The following is a 3995-nucleotide window of genomic DNA, read 5'->3' as shown; positions in this document are numbered from 1 at the left end:
ATATAATTCATAGACATACTTTGTGCATTCTCGTCACCCGGGCGACACTTGAGGGGTAAGAGCACGCTTGATGTCCCGCTCGGGGGATAAAAGTAGGATTATGAGTTTTGTATTTACAGCGCCCCCGTTCATATACACTCACAGTCATATGCACTGGAATCTCGTTGTTTGTTTATCCTGTAAATTCCTTAATGGCAATTTTGTTTTGAAGAGCTATAACACGTCCCGGGCACGCCAAGCTTTCCTGGAATGTGGCGAATATGAACCAGGGAACAATGCTGAAGTGCAAATAAAACACCGTATGTCGACTGATTTTTCACCCCCTAATGCTCCTTCAGCGATGATTTCCCTGTGGTGTATCTAAACGATTGATCGCTTTCTTTAAATGGGGCCAGGTTATGTATGGATACCAATAGTTTGAAGTATCAGTCTCTCCAGCCGGGAGACAACACTCATACTCGCTCCGCTGGCAACAAAGCCCACGTTGCGAGAGCTTCGATGGCTCCTAAAGAGTTCGCCAAAATGGATGCGGTTACCCTTGGACAGTTATTTTACGAGGGCTTAGAAGCAGGTAGGAAATAGGTGATAACAAATGATCAGTCAACAAGCTTGTGAGAGAGGCTCAAGTTATAGTATTTCTGGCTGTAAGGTAATGCCATCATAATACCTTAAGTAGATTATAGAAGAAAACTAACGACACATAATTCAGGTTTTTGTTAAAGAAAGAAATAAACGAAAAATTCTGAATAATAAAGATAAAAGATAAACCTAAAATAAGAGGAAGGAATACTTTATGTTTAATTTATTATTAGAAAAGATGAAGAGAGAAAGACAAGACTCGTAAAACAACACTAAGAAAAACAATTGAATACCACAGTCATCAACACAACACCAACACTCCACACAACACACCTTTCATTATCACCTCTAGCAACTTAAAAACAAAAAACAAAAGAAAACAATAGGACAAAAAAAAGACAAAATTGTAGCAGCAGTCAAGTGTAATGGGGAATAATGGAGAGATAGATGAGGCAGTTAATTCTTATTGGAGCTGATCAACAGAGTCCCGAGGCCAGGGTGTGCCATTACTAAACGACTTAGCATTAACACGGTGATGCTTCCTCATTCGTACCTGCCTCGACCACTTGACGCTATTTTGTCTCCTATCTTACACACACACACACACACACACACACCCACACACACACACTATACAGTCAATGAAAAAAAATGGTAAGTCCGACAAAGCTGTTGTTTATACATGGTGTAAATGTTTAATAAGATTATAGTTTGTAAAAAATTTTAATTACTTGTTCCGGTAACGTATATAATAATTTCCAACAGAATTATCAAAGTTAAAAATAACATACAGTGAACAATTCCTGTTACAAACGCTTGAAATTAATGGAATTGATATATATATATATATATCTTGATAAAATCACACGGGAAAATGGAAACAACGGAGCACCTTAACTTTCGTCTTTATTCAAGATGTATTTAAGGAAAATAAAATCACTGAAAATAACTGTAATGATAAGGAGTTTTTTTTTTTTAGGTTAAGGCCGGCTGAGCGGACGTAAAGTACATCCTCGTACTTAATGATGATAAAGAGGCCGAGGAAAGTGACTCGCTTAGATGAGTTGTTATCCCGGCGATATGTTGAGTCTTTAAGGGAATGAGATCAAGTCTGTCAGGAGCAGAGATTAGTAGCCGGAAGTTAATCGTGGAGGGGAGATTATTTAGGCACTCTGAAGCCTGGATGGTGGCGATCAACCGAGGATAGATGGAATGTAGTAGGATTTTCTCTCGTTCTTGAAGATAGAGTACTTGAGATCACCTGGAGTATGACCCTCTGATAACCTAAACGGGTAAGCCGTCACAGGTACCGTATTGTCAGTCGGGTTAATACTTGAGGTGGTCAGATTCGAGTGTTTTTTCAAGTGTTAATGATGAGGTTTACTGTAAAAAAAAAAAAATAAAAATGGCAAAACAACTTTTCCTACCACGTAACTCGGCCAAAAAAGTATCTTCACGGAGGGTGTCTCACGAATTTCAATATTAACATATTCCTTATAACACATAGCATATAGTAGGTACCTTTCCATCTCCATAATTCATACATAATATAGACGTCGTTATAATATGACAAACAACAACACAACACGATGAACACATTGGGAAAAATATCCATCAGTTTTATAAAAAATTTAATGACAACTGGTATTTACTGCCCCCCCCCCCCTCCCCCTCGGTTCTCTACCCTCGTGACGTGTGGAAACAAAAACATCAGCTAATGATTTAAAACATTGATGAGGCTAAAATTCAGTCCAATTTTATACTTATTTAGTTCTATTTTAAGACAGTCCCTGATGTTTATGGTCAGATCAACGTGAAATATATTCATGCTAAATTCTAAACTTATCTTCAAGAAGTTCCCTGATGTTTATGATTAAATTAACATGGTAAATTTCATTTAAATAGATTCGTTGTTAATATATTTTTACTCTTTATAAAGTAATTGAACGCTAGCACTGTCACGTGTATGTTTCATCTGTATTGTAATGAGAAAGATGCCTATTAAAAGGTAGTATCGTCTTATAAAACTAAAATTATCGTTCCTAATGATGTAATGAGGAAATTTCTCGCTCAAGACCACCACGCTTATTGCTTAAGTAGTTTGGGAAAGTTTATGGGAAGCAGAATGTTGCTAGAAATAGCTTTTAGAAGCACCAGCATCCCGCCACGCCTACTGCTTCAAGCTTGGTCGAGACGTTGATGAAGGAGAAAGGCACGAGGCTTTGTTGCTTTTTTAAATTAATTTCTGTAGAATATAATCATTCATTGTGTTTACTTCGGCCTTAAGACCGAAGCTGATAGCATGGACACGCGCTCTAACATGAGGGGATGGTAGTAAGTCACCCCTATCTTTCACGCAACAGCTTGATTACTTGAGGGTGCTACGTCAGGGTATTATCTTGGTATACGACGAAGAAGATGCCTCGGTAATTAAGAACGTAGTGAAATGTTGATGGTAATGGTACTTGCTGATACTAATGGTACGTACTGTTAATAATGGTACTTGTTAGTAATGGTACTTGTTAATAATGGTACTTTCTGTTAATAATGGTACTTGTTAATAATGGTAATATCACAATGGAATTAGAGAGAAATAAGGTAAATACAGTCCAGCTTGCCAGTTATAGAAGTGGGTGAGATTATAACTTATCACAGCCAGAGCTCCTCCTAAACCAGCCACAACCCCTAAACCACCCAGAGCTCCTCTTAAACCACCCAGAGCTCTCCCTAAACCACCCAGAGCTCCTCCTAAACCACCCAGAACTCCTCCTAAACCAGCCAGAGCTCCCCCTAAACCAGCCAGAGCTCTTCCTAAACCAGGTAGAGCTCCTCCTAAGCCACCCAGAACTCCCCCTAAACCAGCCAGAGCTCTTCCTAAACCAGGTAGAGCTCCTCCTAAACCACCCAGAACTCCTAAACCAGCCAGAGCTCCCCCTAAACCACCCAGGGCTCCTCCTAAACCAGCCAGAGCTCCTCCTAAACCAACCAGAGCTCATCCTAAACCAGTCAGAGCTCCTAAACTCGGAAATTCAATTGAACGAGACTCCAGGAGGACAGTTGGCGCCTGCTGGATGTCAATATTGATGTTGCAACTTACTTCGATCCAACTAAAGCCAGTCAGGGATTTTCATGACAAACACACAGGCTGGAGTTTAGTGAATGAAATACGTGAAAGACAGAACATTTTGGAACAATTTGACAGATTATCAGAAATTATCGTTAACTGGTGAAAATAAGTGTATTGATGGCAGGGATGAGGTTGATGGTAGAATAAGTCTAGCTGTAAAGAGAAAAATGTAGTGGTCAATGAAAGTGTGGAGAGAGAGAGAGAGAGAGAGAGAGAGAGAGAGAGAGAGAGAGAGAGAGAGAGAGAGAGAGAGAGAGAGAGAGAGAGAGACTGCCCTATCATCAATACT

At 39.5% G+C, this 3995-nt stretch overlaps 1 protein-coding gene across 1 annotated transcript; it reads left to right on the top strand.

The window, feature by feature from the left end:
- Nucleotides 1–498: 498 nt before the first annotated feature.
- On the top strand, nt 499–3584 carry LOC121873641 (anther-specific proline-rich protein APG-like; the record flags this gene model as incomplete). Its single annotated transcript, XM_042377291.1, has 2 exons — nt 499–571; nt 3235–3584. Coding segments are annotated over exons 1-2 (423 nt in total), but the record flags the coding sequence as incomplete, so codon positions are not given.
- Between the last annotated feature and the right edge of the window lie 411 nt (nt 3585–3995).

Source organism: Homarus americanus, unplaced genomic scaffold (assembly GCF_018991925.1).
Source record: "Homarus americanus isolate GMGI-L3 unplaced genomic scaffold, GMGI_Hamer_2.0 scaffold30246, whole genome shotgun sequence".
Taxonomy (NCBI): domain Eukaryota; kingdom Metazoa; phylum Arthropoda; class Malacostraca; order Decapoda; family Nephropidae; genus Homarus; species Homarus americanus.
The sequence above is the reverse complement of the archived record's forward strand: the minus strand, read 5'-3'. Positions and strand labels throughout refer to the sequence as shown.